Source organism: Stigmatopora argus, chromosome 11 (genome assembly GCF_051989625.1).
Source record: "Stigmatopora argus isolate UIUO_Sarg chromosome 11, RoL_Sarg_1.0, whole genome shotgun sequence".
Classification (NCBI taxonomy): Eukaryota; Metazoa; Chordata; class Actinopteri; order Syngnathiformes; family Syngnathidae; genus Stigmatopora; species Stigmatopora argus.
This window is the reverse complement of record NC_135397.1, coordinates 895,622-911,914: the sequence shown is the minus strand read 5'-3', so window position 1 is coordinate 911,914 and position 16,293 is coordinate 895,622. Positions and strand designations below refer to the sequence as shown.

At 44.7% G+C, this 16,293-nt stretch overlaps 2 protein-coding genes across 5 annotated transcripts in view; one reads left to right on the top strand and one right to left on the bottom strand.

Moving 5' to 3' along the window:
- Positions 1–113: 113 nt before the first annotated feature.
- Positions 114–12,814, bottom strand: LOC144084357 (annexin A4-like). Of its 3 annotated transcripts, XM_077612696.1 has the most exons (17): positions 12,655–12,675; positions 7,693–7,876; positions 6,322–6,525; positions 6,226–6,270; positions 4,801–4,883; positions 4,258–4,452; positions 4,095–4,182; positions 3,390–3,484; positions 3,113–3,226; positions 2,919–3,009; positions 2,767–2,846; positions 2,650–2,706; positions 2,496–2,589; positions 2,327–2,422; positions 1,086–1,144; positions 695–817; positions 114–579 (listed from the first exon to the last, which is right to left on the bottom strand). In XM_077612696.1, the coding sequence occupies exons 1-17, from the start codon at positions 12,658–12,660 to the stop codon at positions 520–522; spliced, it is 1,674 nt and encodes a 557-aa protein (XP_077468822.1). In that variant the 5' UTR covers positions 12,661–12,675; the 3' UTR covers positions 114–519. The 3 variants fall into 3 exon arrangements, with proteins under 3 accessions (XP_077468822.1, XP_077468823.1, XP_077468821.1); XM_077612697.1 differs by having other exon boundaries at positions 6,226–6,525; positions 7,693–7,833; positions 12,655–12,814; XM_077612695.1 differs by having other exon boundaries at positions 6,226–6,525.
- The window catches only part of zcchc24 (zinc finger, CCHC domain containing 24), a 30,022-nt gene continuing 22,402 nt past the window's right edge, over positions 8,674–16,293 (top strand). Inside the window, exons 1-2 of one of the 2 annotated variants that reach the window (XM_077612725.1) lie at positions 8,674–9,101; positions 11,991–12,191. In XM_077612725.1, the coding sequence (XP_077468851.1) occupies positions 8,907–9,101; positions 11,991–12,191 (396 nt within the window). In that variant the 5' untranslated portion in view covers positions 8,674–8,906. Of the gene's footprint in view, positions 9,162–11,990; positions 12,192–16,293 lie in introns of both variants that reach the window. The other variant, XM_077612724.1, reaches the window with a different exon arrangement.

The window sequence follows — 16,293 nt, the reverse complement described above, 5'->3', positions numbered from 1 at the left end:
CAAAACGTCAAAGAAACCAGACAAAACACTTTTTTTTTCCACTGGGGAGGTGCGTGGAAAATTAAAAGGCCAACTCGGGACAATTGGAATCAGGTAAAAAAAAATCATTGGGATTGTTTTTTATTTTTTTATTTTCGGAGACTGGCGAATATAAATTTCCCGAAAAATTATTGCATTTTGACAAAAACCACAAAGCACTAGCACAGTGAAATCTAGATGACAGAATAAGGCGCAATAAGATCGGGGATAAAAGTTTGGACACCCCCGGAATAGAGATTGCATTGCGTGGCACATTTGTGTAATTTTAAAAATAAGGCTTTTTTTTAAAAATATGTCTATATCATGTAAAGCAACTCGCTCTGTAAAATTAAAATGTAATATTGAGCAAGTAAAAAAATAGAAGACTTTAGTGTGCACTTGCAAGGCTAAAACTCGATTGGCGTGCGTGCATTTTTGCGCTTTGCAAATGTAGCATTATGGCTTTGACGATACGACGGCAAAAAAGGATTGCGATTGGTTTTAGTCACTGCCGCCACACAGTTTGAGAAGGAGTTTCTTGTAGTCCCCTGATGTGTCACCCTGTTAAGAGATAAGGGGGAAAAAGAACAAAAAATGAAGGTTTTGGCCTGCCTGCCCGCCTTTTTTTCATTGGCTGGCCACCGACCGACGCCATTGGCTCGGCGAGGCTACTCACGGAGATGTCCTTGTACAGCGACTTCCTGTAGTTTTTCAAATATTCCTGGCGGATGTCCAGCATGTCCACCTCGGAACGGGACACCATGATTCGGACGAGGGTGGTGTCTGTGGTTCCCATGCCCTGGAGTCGGCACCATAAAAATGAAAGGAATTATCGCACCAGCAAAAATGTACGCGTTTGAACGCTGGCTAATGCTACCGAGTCCGTACGCTAACGGGTGAATGGCAAAATTCCCATCGATTGTGTCACATTTTCCTGTATCGTCCCAATGGCAGAATTCATAAAGCTTTGAGAGAGAGTTCAACTTTTATATTTCCATGCAGCGCTCTGTAAAATTCATCGGTAAAAAAGTGGAAAAGCGTGCATGAAGAAGACGAGTGTGACTGACCTTCATGGATTTGTAAAGCCGCTCAGCAAAGTAGGCCGGTGTATTTTTAATACACTTCACTAGAATGGAGAAAACACAGTCGTAATCTGAGCCGCTTGCTATTTGATAGCAATACAACAAATGATAAACACAAACACACATAACCTTGAAATAAATAATAGGAAAAGTGAGTGTCATGCAGGCATGCCACCGCAGTGCACACAATGAAAAGCGGATTGGATCGTAACACAACATCCAAAAGAAGCATTTAAAGAGTACCGTTGCTCTAATGGTAGCAGAAAAAAAGAGAAAAGATGATACAGGGCATTAATATTAGGGGAAATATTTTACAGCGGATTAAACCATGTTTCATTTAAAACGAGGACGTTTATAGTCACAATAGAATATTTAACAGTTGGAAATAGTGGCGATCACATTTGCACAATGTTAAAATGATTGATGGTTTTCAAACTTTTTGGCCTTATTTGGTTTCCTAAGAAGGCTTACTGCTGGAATGATAATAAAGCAGTCAAATTATAGTTTGATATAAGGAATCCTGTAAAGTGGCAACAAAGGTGAAACAAACTGCTAAAAATAAGTGTGTTATGTGCAATGTTCCCTCTAAGCTGCGCGCGTGCGCAATTGCGCACTACTCGTCTTCTCTGCGCACAGCAAATCATATGGAGCGCACAAAATAAAATCCCAATTTTTTTTTTTTTTTTTTTTTTAAGCTGTGAGGCCGATGCGCGAACCACTCATCCACCGGGCCACCCATTCATAGATATTAATCATTACATTTTATTATTACTAAATCATTTATGTGTAGTAGACATACACCTGCTTATGGCAGGTGTGATACTGGTGTGTGCCCATAGCGAGCAATGATGTTGCTCACACCGGTACTCAGTGTGCTCAGGGAGGTTGTCTTTCTGCCCAGACAAACAAAAAATTAGAGGGAACATTGGTTATGTGTCACTCTTTAAATGGACTTCTAAGTGAAGAAAAAAATGACAGTATTCCCTCAAGTGTCACAGTTAATCCCTTCCATTACCACCCGTATTAAGAGAATTTCCACAAATTAGAGTAGGAAACATATATGTATATCTAACATTGCGTATATGTAACATTTCCATTTAAAAAAAAATATTATTCCCTCAGCCAATGTATAACCCTCCCACTCACTCCTCTCAAATGTAATTGATGTACATTATTATTACTGCAATGAGCCATTAATAGAGAAAAGGGAAAAAAGTGGTTCTTACCCACAGCCAGCATTCCACTTTCCAAATCTCCCGACATCTCTCTGCCGATGCTCTTCTCGATATCCCTGCCAGCCATCTTCTGGTACTCCATAAAAACTACACCACACACCAAAACGCATTGGCATTCATGTTTCCATCCCACTTTAATTCATTTATTTTGAGTACCCACCTGCCCTGAGGTGGTTTTTGCTCCTGGCACAAAGGATGGCATTGAACTTGGACTCGTCCGTCCCCAGTTTCATTTCCCCGGCGGCGTAGAGGGCCTGGCGAGAGAGTTATTCGGTTATAAACCAAAAGGGATTTTTGCTGAAAGGGCCGCTTACCTGAGCGTCTTGCTTGACCAGCGAAAGATCCACATTGGGTCTTTCGTCGCGATTGCCCTACGTGGACGAGAGCCGATTAAAAGAATGTCGGTATCGCGGTGAGTTTTAGCGGCATACCTGCGCGAGAGAAATCAGGAGTCTGCGGAAATGCCCGGAGGTGTCGCTGCTGATGGCGTCCTCCATGGACTTCTTGAATTCTAAAATGGAAGGAATCACGTCACAATCTTATCAAGGAACTCGAACCCGCCGCCTGGCGGCGTCTCTCTCACCCGTTTTGTAAAAACGCGCTATCTCCTTGATTTCGCCGTTGGAACGTGACGACAGGATCTCGATGATACAGGCTTCGTCGGTCCCGGCGCCCTGCGGGAGAGGAGAGGCGGCGCGCCACAAATGGCGTCAATGGTCTCTAACGGAAGTCGTCGCCCCGGGGATTTTGCCGCCGGCGTAGCGGGCGTCGCTTTACCTTGATGGCGCGGTGGATCTCCGACGCGTCAAACTCGTACGGGCTCTTCAACATGGCCATGACCAGCTTCTTGAAGTCGCCTGACAGTTCCGAGTTGAGGTCTTTGATCAGATCCTGGAAATGGAAACTTGGAATTAATGGCACTCGTGCTCGCCAAAAACAAAAGAAAAATATGTGATGGGGACATCCCTAGTTTAGACATGGAAACTAGTATTCTGAAACGGGCCCATTTTGTGTCAAGCCTGAGCCCCGAGAATGAAGAGGAAGTGGAGTTTACCTTCCCATAGGAGGTTTTGTAGGAACGTAGCAGAGGAACGCGTTGCTTGTTTGAGCGACTCCCCAGCAAGTCAATGATGGCTTGTTCATCCGTTCCTGAAAACACGCACATATGCAATGTCAGCTCAGCCTTGAGTTGATTTCCCTGACCAGAAGAAATACACGTCAACTTTACAATGGCCATACAAATTAATGTGTCACGAACCCTTTTACGAGACACTAAAGAAGAACGGCCGTGCGCGTTTAGGCTGCTTTTAAGGGGAAAGATTAAAATTGAAAAAATCCTGAGGTAAATTGCCCCGATAGAGGGCGCACTAACTCCAGATTTTGACGCACTGGCAAATAAGGGAGAACAACAACACAGTTCCCACTGAAACGTGAGTTTCTCTACTGTGTTAAAAATAGCAACTTGCACATGTACGCACAGCAGTAGTACGGTAGCTTAATTAACATGCCGCTCATCACTCTCAATTTAAAGACTGCTTTCTTTCGTTGAATAATATGTTCTTAATGCTGAAAGTAAATTTGAAAATAAATTTTCACCTTCAATTGTGTCTTTTTTCTTATATTTCAATCCCCAGGTTTGATAAATGACATTGCGTCTCCAAATGCCCCTCTGTCAAATTTTAGTATCCATTCTGGCCCGCAAGTCCAAAAGTTTGCCCACCCCTGGGTTAGAGCACCAAAGCGAGAAGATGGAACTCACCGAAGCCCTTCATGGCTTTCCTCAGGACCTCCACGTCTTTGAGGGGGTCGGCTCCGGGGAAGTCTTTGATTGTCCCTCTGAACCCTTTCTGTAAAAACACAATTACGACGTCAACGGTTTGTCCAAATGATCGTTCCGGCGTCCCGTTTTTTTTTCTCCATACTTTGACGGGTGGGGCCACCGGCATGGCTCCGCCTCCATAGGACAGATTCGGCGAGGGGACATTCGGGTACCCCGGCATTGGTGCCGGCGCGGCCCCGAAGCCGGTGGGGTTGGGAGACGGGGCGCCGGGGTAGCCGGGAAGCGGCTGCTGGCCCGGGTAGACCATCCCTGGACCTTGGGGGGCGCTTCCTCCTGGCTGTGGGTACAGGCCATACGACGGTTGGTTAGGGAAAGGGGCAAGGTATCCGCCTGGTGGGTAAACGGAGGGGTACGCCGCGAGGGCGGAAAGGTAGGGGTTTGGAGGAAAACACCCCATGCCTTGGCACATGGGCGTGGCCTGTCAATTGGAAAGATGGGCGTTCCATTATGGCGGCAAAGTTGGAACCAACTCGCCGTGCTTTAAAAACGGCCAACCACATTTCAAAGTAGGGTTGTCCCAATGGCAGGTTACGGAACTTGGAAATCACAAATCTTGCAAACAAAATATGTCAATATTTGAGTTGGTCGGATCTGATTTGGAGATTTGGTGTCATTGTTAACCTACCATGCCAGCATTGTAGCCGGGGTTAGCCAGGTGGTTCATGCCGATGGCGGGATATCCACCGGGAGGCCCGCCTCCCCAACTTCCTGCAACATATGACAAACAAGAAGTCAGCTGACACTCGGTGCTTACGGAAGAGTTAACCATTAAGAATTTAGGAGGGATGAGTCCTCTTTTGGGGACTTTAGTCAACAAGTCGGTAAAAAAACGTTGAGCTCGGAATGCAAGTAATGTGGCGCTGAAGTGCGAATAAAGGACGATTGTGCGGCAACAGAGGTTTGTGTGTTTTTAACAAAAGGGGGGGGGGGGGGCACTAACATATACAGTGGTACCTCTACATACGAGCAGTTCGAGATACAAGGAAAATTTCGAGCAAATAATGATCTCTAGATACGAGAAACATTTCAAGATGCGAGAAAGCCAGGTGGCCAAGACATGAGAGGCTGTTTATCATTGTAGCGTACTGTCTTCTTTGCCGCATCTCTTTCGTGTATAACAGATATCTACGAGCACTGGGCGAGCGTTGCATTTTTGTCAGTGTTTTTTTTCCCGTCACTCAGCGCGAATGGCGGAGCGATCGGTGTTACGTGGAGTAGTATATATTACTTCTCGTTGGCAAGTGGTCATGCGTTATCGTATTGTGAGGACATTTGCGTGCATCATTTTCGGAATATTTTGAAGGGAATACAAAAGCAAACAGCACATCGATAGAGAAAGCAGGATGGAGGCGGGGCAAATACAGTCAACCCGGCCGGTATCAAACTTAAATACAAAATTAGAATTAAGTTTAGTGTAAGGTTAGATTAAACTTATTTTTGAGTGTGTCTGCATCATAATCCAAGTTCATTTAAATTTGTTTATGTTACTAAACGAGCGCGTTGCCGTGCAAAAAGACCGGCGACCAAAAGACCGGCGACTAATCGACCGCACACGCCCCTCTCTGTCCTCTCTCTCGTTCCCCCTTCGAAATCTGTATAATTTTAGTACTATTAAACACATTTTATTACTATTAAACCACTAGTTATGTGTTACTTTGTTAACAGATGGCGAATTAGAAGAAATCAAACATTTTTCCAATCCAATAACCTGTTTTTGGTGTTTTTTCAGAGGGTTGGAAACAATTCATTTGTTTTGAGTTCATTTCAATGGGAAACGTTGGTTCGAGTGACGAGAAGATCGACATATGAGCTCAGTCCCGGAACCAATTAAGCTCGTATGTAGAGCTGTAAGGTTATAACCTTCAACAAGAGTCACAAATGAAGTCTTAAGGACATTTTCAGTAAATTATCATTAAAAAAACACAGCATGATTGTCCACTATATACTGTATAAGAGATGTCCCAAATCCGATCGTGTCATTGTAATTTGAAACAACCCTGTTTTGGGTAGAATTGCATGTTAGCTGGTAACTTTCCCATCCTTCACATACCTTGCGGAGGTGCTGGTGGGTAGCCTCCAGCCTGAGGGGGGTAACCTCCGGCTTGGGGTGGGTAGCCCCCGGCCTGGGGTGGCTGAGAGGGGTAACCTCCGGCTTGGGGTGGGTACCCCCCAGCCTGGGGTGGGTAGCCTCCTGCTTGAGGTGGGTAGCCTCCCCCTTGAGGTGGGTAGCCTCCCGCCTGGGGTGGGTATCCTCCTGCCTGGGGTGGGTAGCCTCCTGCCTGGGGTGGGTAGCCCCCGGCCTGGGGAGGGTAGGCACCCGGTTGTTGTGGGTATCCTGGGTAGCTCATGGCTTCAAAGACAAAATCAAAAGAGCATTTTAGTTTTCTAATATTATAATGCAGCATTTTCTAATATTATAATGCATCATTTTCTAATATAATAATGCATCTTTTCTAATATTCTAATGCATCATTTGTGCTCTTGGTGCCAAGCGTATAGTATTTGAAAGTTCCTAAGGTTTCAATTTCCTTGAACTTTGTGTCTATAAAGTTAAAGAAAACTTGAACGTCAAACTAAGTGACATCCATTCCAATCGATGCGGTACCAGTCTTGACAAATCAAAGCGGTCCAGCGAGCCATGTAAGTCGAGTCCATCGCTAACGCTAGTGGCTAATAATAAATGCGAGCGGTTTGCTGTGGGCTTTCTACATGGCATTCAACGCATGTACAGGCACTCCTCGGAAAAAGGCAATTTGCTCGTCTCCTCCGTGTCTGGACTCTTCTTCAGCTCATTATCCTGCGGTAATTCATAAATAAATTGGACTGGAAAACAGCAGGCAAAGTTTAAATTGAGGGCGTTTTTAAAAAAAAAAGTAAGATGACCAAAAATAGTCACTTAAAAGAGTTTTCGTGTCCATCGCCGTCAACGGCAGTGAATGAGTTAATGCGGTCTTGTTCTGTTTCTGGTCTCACCGGATTTAAGACTTTCAGTTAGGTCATTGATTTATTTGGAAAAAGTAACGAAAAATAATAGTTGACAGTTGCAAAGCAACAATAATAATAAAAAATGTCAAAAGCAATGGTGCTATAACGCCCTAAAGGAAGTGCAGCATGTAACGTCTTCCTTTGAGAGCCCCATTTTTGATACTGTATTCATGAACAGCGAGTCAACAAACTCATAATGGCTAGCTATTCAAAAATAAACAAGAGCTTAACTCAGCGGTCCAATTGTGCCTCTGGCTAAAATAAATCTTTTCAAATGAACTCAACGACAAGGCACAAGCACGTTTTGACGTCTTGGGTAAAACAAGCTAGGCTAATGGGTAAAAAAAATGAGCCGTACAGTAAGTAAGCTAAAGATAAAACAAGGAGTGTTAAGGCTAGTAGTAACAAGGGGGAGTCTTGTCATGTCACAACGTTAAAAACGACTCCCAAAATAATCGCCGAGACCCCGCAGACGAATTACATGTCAATACTTTAAAGGCGAAAGTGTCACTGGTGGTTTTTGGTAACTTACTTGGGTCTGTTGGAGCTCTTCTTCCTGGTATTCGTCGAGTACGCTGGACGACGTTTGAGGCTGGCCGCCGGTGGGAGGCTCCCTTGAGGCGGATTCCATCTTGAGAAGCCACGCCCACTGGTCGTTGACTCACACTCGCTGCTGTCAAAACGTCAAAGAAAGCAAACAAAACGCATTTTTTCCACTGGGGAGGTGCGTGGAAAATTTGACGGACATCAGACGTCAGGAATTTGATAGTCAATGTTCCACGACGTGATTTGTATTGGCTGAAAACCGTCATCGACAATAACAAATATAATTCGATTTGTAAACAATACTCATCATCGGGGAAACGCCCCCCTCCCCAAAAAATAAAAACTAAATGTTCTAAGTCGCGAAATGCTTTACTTCTGAATAGCCACATGCGCTGTATTATTGAAAGTAAGGCTATGTTATTTTTTATGTGTTATTTGAGTTTGAAATGGTGCAAAATGGTTGGATTGGACCAGTGTTTTTAAAGTTCGCCACAAGAGGGAGCTATTTCACGGGTTACCGTGTCTGGTGGTCCTGTGTAGAACCTCCAACTCTTTTTGTAAGATGGTGTCATTTAAACGTAAAGGACACCTTATTTATAATTTTTTAGTCTTCCATAAAAATAATGACTGTTTTCAAACGTAAAGTTAAAACCTCGCCCACGTATAAAAGTCTTTTTGAATGGATAAAACTAAAAAACGGCTAGATATTGAGATTTAAATAATAATAATAATGACAATAATAATAATAATAATAATAATAATAATAATAATAATAATAATAATAATAATAATCGAGTCGAAAAGTGGTTGGCGGATAAACTTGGCCCAAACGTTTGGCTAAAAAAAACGCTCTCGTGAATATGTATGAGCACCGAGCGCTGATTGGCCAGCGCTCTCGACGATTCACGGCCGCCCTCATTTAATATTCAAAAGCACTCCTCTCAGCCCCGCTGCAATAAAGGCAGATAGCGGATCATGGGGAGCAGGGGGGAAACTTTTCATACCGCGTCCACCTCAACACGATGACTTTTAACTAAGACTTAAAGTGGGGCCAAGCTCCGGTCGCGAGCGCTCCTTGAAGCTGGAGGGGGGGGCAAGGCATCGACGAGAAGAACTGGACTTTTCCAGTCACCGAGGAGGAAGGAGCGACTTCCATTGAAGGCTTGAAGGCTTGAAGGCAAGGCGTCGAGTGGACTGAAGATGAGCTTATTGTCTGCCATCGACACGAGCGCCTCCGTGTACCAGCCTGCGCAACTCCTCAACTGGGTCTATCTGTCCTTGCAAGACCCCCACCACCACCAGACCAACGCCTTTGACGCCTTCCGACCCGAAGGAGGCAACAACTCGTCCCACCACCCGGAGCTGAACTTCAGCAAGAGTCCCGCTTCGGCCGACGTGAGCTCTTCTCTCAACTCTAACTATCTCAACAACTTCTTCCAACTGCAACGCAATGAGGTGACGGACGTTCGCGTGCGGCGATCTCGAACCCCCGCACGGACGCGTTCGTGCGCTGTGGTCGCTATTATATGGGCCGGGACTTGAGCCACCCTCGTGCGGGTGTTGTGATAAAAGATTTTGCAAACATCCCCCATTAAATGAGGAATTCAGTCATTTATGATGGGAGAAATTTCATACAGAAAACAATCTGCAGGGCTCTCAAACTCACTTCAGTCCATTCATCGCAACTATAGATCATGTGGGCCAGACCAGTTTACTTCAAGCCCCCAAAAAGAAACCCCCTGGCTTCCATTGACGGCGCCAGACGTCCAATCCCTTTTGACTGGGAGGGTCAAATGAAGTGAAACATGAGCTTCTCTCGACAGCCAGTTTAATAAGTCAATTGGACATCTATGGTTGTCATTGGTAGTTGATTTAGCCCGCCTTGCTTGTCATTTTTAGGCTACTTGTAGGTCACTTTCAGTAAATATTAAATCATTCCCAATTGGTTTAGGGGAATTTTCGGGCTGATTCTGCGGATATTTGGCCATTTTCTGGTGACTTTGGGTATTGTCGCGGGTTGCACATTTGACACCCATTTCCCTAAAACTGATTTTTTTTGCATACACTATAGTTTGTGTGTGGCAAGTGTCAATGAAGCCTTAAGACAGGGGTGTCAGACTCGGGTTGGTTCGCGGGCCGCGTTAACGTCAACTCGATTTCATGTGGGTCGGACCATTTTAGATATAATATTTAGATTTTTTTTATAAATGGATTAAAAGAACTGGATTAGAAGCCCTCAATATTCATTTTTTTTAATAAATCTAAAACAATGTTTATTTTAGCTTTTTAAAATATATTTTTAGATGAAATGATTTTTGAACTAAAAACACAGAAAAAATGGATTAAAAAAATACAATTATTGATTTAAAAGGGGAAAAAAATCAGGAAATTTAATATACATCTATACTCTTCATTTGAATTTGATCCTAAAACAGAAAGTCACCACTCATCATTTACTTTCCCGGGCCACACTAAATAATGCGGCGGGCCAGATTTCGCCCCCGGGCCACCACTTTGACACACATGTGCCTTAAGACAAAAATGGGGCACCCCCCCCAAAAAAAACCCCAACACAACCATGGGGTGCAAGCAAGTTAACCGTTCTTTCAAATTTTTTTATGAGTGTGCATAATTGGGCCAATTACGGGCCATTTCGCCACCCACGTGTCCAAATTTCAAACAGTTAATTTTACCGTGCCTTGAAACATTCAACTTTAACCTTAGGCTAAATGAAGGCTAGCTTTAGGGCGCGCTAACCCTTTTCCAACCTCTTCAAATAGACCAAGCTTGTGCAAACACAAAATCAACTGCTGTTTGCATATTGTCTATTTTGGAAGTGCCGTGTAATTTTAGGCTACAAACATGCCGGGGCGCAAACCCGATCCTACAAACGCTGCCCGCCGCCAACTCGCTCGCCACTTCAACCGGGGGCACGCTCGCCGTGGGGAGACCCGAGTGGACGCGCCGCTGTTTTGCCTGACGTTAACCGCCGCGGACGTCGCTTAACTTGAAACGGTCTTCCGAAACATGGGCATGCGCCCGATTGCATCACGGCGTTCGACCCGAGGGAAATTCGGGTGTTTCCGCGACGTGCGAGCGCACATTTACGGGCTGGAAACGGTTTCGGGGCAGCGGGGAATTTGGCGCATTTTTATCCCTACAGCCAGCGCCAAGTTAAATAAACCCGGCGTGGCGATTTCACCGTGAGATGAGATGAGTCATCCTGTTGTTTTCCAGACACCCAAGTCGGGATCCGGCTATCGTCGCGGCATCCGCTGCCGGTTCCACGCCGATAGTTCCGATTCTAAAAGACCGGTCGTGATTCTCACGGTCCACCGCTGATGTTTTTCTTTCCAGGGTTCGTTAACCCTAAACGCTGGTGGTTTCCTTCTTGACTTCCTGCAGTTTGATGCTCACTCGGGTCACCCAGCAGGCGCAACAGGTCCGGTTTAAAAACAACAGAGCGCGTGCGATTGCCCAAACGCCCCCCACCCCCCCACCGACGCCGAAGTGACGAGGCTACAATTGTTCATCTGGGAAAACAAACGTTTGGCCGGCTTGGTGGCACAAAGACGTTCTTTGCTAGCTTTTGTCATGTCACGCTGACCACAAAATAGATGCAAATGTCCCGGTTCCTCCAAACGGAGACGTTGCGGCCGGATCGTGGGTGGTGCCACAACACAAACGTTTGTTTACCGCTAGTACTGCACCTGGCGACATTGCAGATGCCAGCGGAGAAACTAAAGTGGAGTTCACCGTGACTCATCCCCCGTAAAGTCCCGTTCTTCTGCTCCGTACTTTTCCAGTTCACCAGTACAGCTGGGACTCTGGCCAGATGTTGGGAATTGAACCAGAGAAAAGATCTGGAAGGGGGGTATAGGGGTGAACCGTGTTTGTCATTTTTGTATTTGTCCAGCAGTAATTGGAGCGAACACATGCAAAGGAAATTGCTCATTAAATGCAGGATCTAAAGTGTCCAAGAGAAAAATGCAGTTTTTTTGTAGTACTCTAAGACAGCATTTACAATTCGGGTGGCATCTTCTTTATCTTCATGACTTCTTTGGATTTACACATTGGCCCAAGGAAAGCTCATTTGATTATGATTATGAGTTGTTGCTATGTCGAAATCACATGCTCGTATGATTTTTTTCTTCGGTATGGGCCGATTCCCCCAAATCAGCCGATCCGGACCTCCCTTATTGAAATCAGTTGAATTTATCACTTTGTCAGCTCAACGCCAAAGTCTGACCCCTGACCCCGTTGTTGTTTTTTTTAATCCCGCAGGCCTTAAACAACAACGTGTACAAGAACGTGTCGCCCTACGGCTCCCTGAACAACATCGTAGACGGACTCAACTCCCTGACGGACCACTTCTCCGACCTTTCCCTGTCGTCGGAGCCCAGAAAACCCAACAAGAGGCCGCCGCCTAATTATTTGTGCCACCTATGCTTCAACAAGGGTCATTACATCAAAGACTGCCCTCAGGTAAGCCCCGCCCCGACCAGCAGCGTTACCTTCAAGTTCTTTGTTTTTTGCAACGCCAAGCTTCCTCCGGCTCGCTCCGTCATGCCGCCCCTCCCTCTCCCACTCTATCTCCGCTTTGACCTACTTGTAAAACAGGCTGGCCTCTGTCTTGGGAAGTCATGTGTACGAGTGTGTGTGTGTGCGGATGTATCTTTGCGCACTCGCCTTGCCCTCCACTGTAACGTGTTGGACTGCCCGCTAGGAATCATCCGCCATAACTGCCATAATGAACAAGTTGAACAAGGGTTAAACTGTCTATGGCAGCATTGGAATGGTCATTCAATCGTTCCAAACTCAAACAACTGTCCTCTCTGATTTTGTCAAACGGATTTCATTCCATTATTCAATATGGTTGGTGAAAAGCGAAAGGCTTCTAGTGAGGGAGGTGCAAGGAGGACCAAACGACCGTGTACCGACCACTTACCTCCATCTCGGGTCAATGTTGGTTGAATGGAAGCTTCTTGTGCGGGCCGCCTTCAACGATATTTTCCCTCTTTGCTGCGGGCCAATAAAAACTAGGCTGCGACTCGTAGTTTGGACGCAAGGCACATGGTGATGAAGTTTGCAGGTGCTGACTGGGGCCACCTGTAAAATCAAGGCGAGTGGTGAGAAACCGAGTCTAACGACGTTCTGAAAAAAAAGAAGTTATTTTTCAATCATTTTTCTTATTCCTCTCCCACCGTCCGTCCGTCCGTCCGTCCGTCCGAGCGAGTCGCACGGACGGGCAAATCCCAAATCCCAAATCCCGGCACCGCCTTTGCGTGGAAGAGTAACGAGGAGCAGATGTGAGATTAAAATGCTTTGACCGGCTTTATGACATACGATGGCGGGTCTCGGGGGCTCCGTAAAAGACCTGCGCGTCGATGAAATATTTGGCGGACCCGGCCAAAGTCCAATGTGTGGGAATTAGATCATCTCGGATCCAGCGACCCCGACCGACTGCGTCGTGCAACCACTTGCGTTCACTTCCATTTTGCGACAAATTCATCCCTAGGATCACCTAGATCAGGGGCTGTGTTTATAAAACCACATTTTAATGCTTTTGCCCGTCTTTTGACACAAATGCTGAAAATATTATCGAAGGCACGCACAAGAAGCTTCAATTCCGCCTACATTGCAGTTCTCAGCTTTAACGCTAGATGGACGTAGTGAGGGGAGGGCTCAAAATCTGACAAATGTGTAGAATTATTTGGTATTTGTTGTATAAATAGTACTTATAATTTGGAATATATTTGGATTATTTTGTATCTTATAGTGTGGCTCATCTCATTCCCTTCCATTGACAGTTATAGACATCAAATCCATTTTTATTTGGAAAACTTGTAATCAGCCATTATTTCTAACGGACTGGGAGGGTTGGCAGCGATGAAACGATCCCCAGTCAAACTGGATTGGTCGACTTTCACCATCAATGGCGTCCTACAACTTGTAATACATTTTCGTTCGGTCTATTTAGCAAATAAAAGTGGAAGGACTTTTGTTTCTCCAAAATCGGTTCTGAAAAACCACAGTGTCTACATTAGAGCGTGTTGCAGTGTTGTAGAGCAAAAGACCGGCGACCAAAAGACCGGCGACCAATCGACCGCACACGGTTGGCTTCAAGCGATATAAATTGAAACGCTGTTTGAAATGAACCCGGACAAGGTCCGTTTTAAAGCTCGGGCTGGATGGGTGCCAAAGATGTCGGCATTCCAGGGTCAAACTGGAGACTCCTGCTTTTTGTTCCAGCTGTTGTTAAAGCGCCAGGCCAGCAGTAATTCAAAATACCGTAGAGTCTCTCCAAACACCCAAACACACCTACACACTTCATCCACGTCCGATTCTTGAACGTTCCCTCCCACGGGGCCTCGCGAGTCCATGACTTAACTTCCAATGTTGCTATATCGCTTACGGCCTCACGCCACGAGCCTCGGGTCAAGTCGACACGGCCAAAAATGGCCGGCCGACTCATTGCGCAATACTTGCATTTTTGACTTGACTGGATGGAATTCGGGACAGTACGTCTCCAACTTTTTGTCATGATCATTTAATTCATGGCGAGTTTTGTGGCTGACTGACAAGCACACAAAATACTTTTTTTTCCCCAATCGTACTCGCATTGCAATTTAATGGCTAAAGTCACCAAAGGTTTTATGCGTTTTTTTAAAGCAGTCACCGGTTTCTACGTGCTAATTAAAAGACAGAATCTTGTCAAAAAAGACTCAGGCAGATATGAAACTATTGAAATGGTACAGTCAAAATAAATCACGGAACGGTTCGTTTCTGCATCGACGAAACCGACGTCAGCTTCCGGCAGACTCGCTGGAAAACGGTAGTCGAGACTCCTCGTTGTTATCGTGCGACGAGTTGCAATACAAAAGTGGGTCAGGAGAGGAAGGAAGTCCAAAAAAAACCGTTATTTCGGCAGATTTTACGATACGAGTTCAGACCTTTGTGAGGATACGCACTATGAAAAATGAATTTACACCGAACGGCAAATATCATATATTTACATCTCTTGCCTATGCAAGCACGCATAGCGATTGAAAAAGTTGAAAAAGTAGCCATTGATCATCTGATCATATAAAAAGCGGGATCAGCTAGCCCGCGTGCTAACCGACGTGCTACGTGTGTTCAGTCAAATAATTGGCTAAAAACAAAGCCCAATCTATGAAATTCAGACAAATACAAGCTGCCCCCGTGAGGTGATAGCAGGACATCTTTTTTTTTTCAGCGCTTCCTTTGGTCACGGGGACTAAAGTGTTATGTAAACTGGCTTTTATTGGGAAAATGAGGTCGCTCTCCCAGTCATGAGGAGAATGAAAGCCCCTCCCCTCGCCTTGGCTCGCTTCCAAGATGTCTTCCACTTGCATTCATCATGTGCTCCAAGTTCCAACATTGTACTAAGCCCTCCCCTCCGTCCATAGGCCCCACCCACCTTCCATACGGTCGATGAAAACGTCGCCTGGAAAGACATATTTTCACATCTAGTGACCCAATAATAGAAATGGAACGTTTTTATGTTTAATTATTGAAAGAAGAGCGACCATATGTGCTTTTCACACCTTAAGTGGTGATTTTTTCAAGTCTTTTTGGGGGGGGGCGGGGGCAAATGGCGGCCATTATCTGCTTAAAACGGCGTCGGCATGTTAAGCCGAGTGAGATGTTCGCACCGGGAGAAAAACATCACACTTTAGTCTCAATTGTTCCTTGTGGTTTTTTTTCAGTCGTGGTCATAAAGCCATCATGGCGTACCACTGATTTTTATAGTGACAGAACATATTGCAGTGTTTGGATTGGATAGAAGGCCTTTAAAAAAAGGTTAGTCACCCCTGCAGGGATGCAACACTTTTATTGGGGTTTTTTTTGTAGTGTGCTGTGGGATTTCTGTTCTGATGACAACAAAATTACAGCTTTGATGGACTAAACCAAGGATGTCAGACTCGGGTTTGTTCGTGGGCCGCTTTAATGTCAACTCGATTTCACGTGATCATTTTAGATATAATATTTTGATTTTTTTTAAATAAATGGATTAAAAGAACTGGATTAAAAGCCCTGAATATTCCGTTTTTTATAAATCTAAAACAATGTTTATTTTAGCTTTTTTATATATGTTTTTTAGATTTTACAAAATGATTTTTGAACTAAAAACACTGAAAAAATGGATTAAAAAATGACAATTATTGATTTAAAAGGGGGAAAATCAGGAAATTTAATATACATCTAAATCTATCATTTTAATTTGATCCTAAAACAGAAAGTCGGCACTCATCATTGACTTTCCCCGGCCACACAAAATGATGCAGCGGGCCAGATTTGGCCCCCGGGCCGCCACTTTGACACATGTGGTCTATTACGTCACATTTCAACATTTTTTCCTCTTACTTTTTTACATGCCGCAAACATTATGACTTTGGAGAAAACAGACATTTGGTGTGGTTAGTAGTTGCCAATTTACAGTTTTATTTTAAACAATGTGTCATCAGGTATACAAAAATAGGTCAACACAAAAGGAGTATATTTGGAAAAAAAATCGTTGCTTGTGCGCCAAATGGCAAATGTGTTCTATTCTGTCTTGACATCC